This window comes from Sphaeroforma arctica (assembly GCF_001186125.1).
Source record: "Sphaeroforma arctica JP610 unplaced genomic scaffold supercont1.9720, whole genome shotgun sequence".
NCBI lineage: Eukaryota > Ichthyosporea > Ichthyophonida > Sphaeroforma > Sphaeroforma arctica.
In genome coordinates, this window is record NW_014030838.1 from 1 (window position 1) to 1,035 (window position 1,035).

At 43.8% G+C, this 1,035-nt stretch overlaps 1 protein-coding gene across 1 annotated transcript; it reads left to right on the forward strand.

Moving 5' to 3' along the window:
• Positions 1–315: 315 nt before the first annotated feature.
• SARC_17087 (hypothetical protein) lies at positions 316–834 on the forward strand (the record flags this gene model as incomplete). Its single annotated transcript, XM_014288815.1, has 2 exons — positions 316–396; positions 655–834. 2 exons carry the CDS (start codon positions 316–318, stop codon positions 832–834), a joined length of 261 nt encoding a protein of 86 aa, XP_014144290.1.
• Positions 835–1,035: the final 201 nt, after the last annotated feature.

Consider the following 1,035-nt stretch of genomic DNA (forward strand, 5'->3'; position numbering starts at 1 on the left):
GTGTGTGTGTGTGTGTTTGTTCTATATATATATATATATATCGGATGATTTGTCACCTATTCGGATCGTAGACATTATTACGGCATTCCATACCCACCATGGTTATACGTGCAGAGTATATGGGATGTTCATATGCATTTATATTCATTGTCCTATCCATGGTTGTCTACATCACGTTGTTTTCATAGCCCTGAGTGTCTCCATAAACAAATGTCTTTTATCCTTTTCTAACTAATTGTGATTAAAATAGCTTTCTAAGTTGTTAGGGTTTTACTAAACCCTAACTTTGACTTTGTTTCGTCTCTGCATGTGTAGATGGCCGAACGACACAAAGGAATCCAGTCCAAATTTGATGAAATGGTCAAAAGGAGGAAACAGTCCGAAATCCTAAAAGAGGTAGGTATTTAGGGTTTTACAACCCTACAGAGATAGGGGATGCCCTGGTAGGCTTATTCTGGTGGAAGACATCATCGTATGAATACGATCGGTAGATAACTCAACACTATTGAAAGGACACCTCCGGAAGGCCCAATGCGGTCCATTCATGATGACTTGTCCACAGGATGCCGTGGCGTTTTAGGGTTTAGGGTTTGACCCCCCACTTCCTGACATCTGTTTGACATGTTTGTGACACGTTCCGATGCTTGCCCACAGGATGCCGTGGCGTTTATGAAGCAAATGGAGCGCATGGACGAAGTACTGAAAGAAGAGGAGAGAGCGCTGGAGGAGCAGAACAGGATCATCGCAGCCGAGACGGAGGAGAGGCAGGCCCACCCTGAGCTGGGTATGGGATGTGCACCTGGTTCAACCTGCACCTCGGTTTTTTGGTTTTAGGTTTTAGGGCAGGACATGGGGCTGGTGTTCGATTTGCTTTATATTAACATATCGTTAATTTAGACCCATCTGTACGCTGGTTTTTAGGGTTTTTAGGTTCAGCTGTGGAATGGTTTTTATTAGGATGAGTGTTCTGTGCGACGCATATGATTACAAAGCAGACATGCTCGCGTATACTTATTACGCTGTAGTATGAGGGGT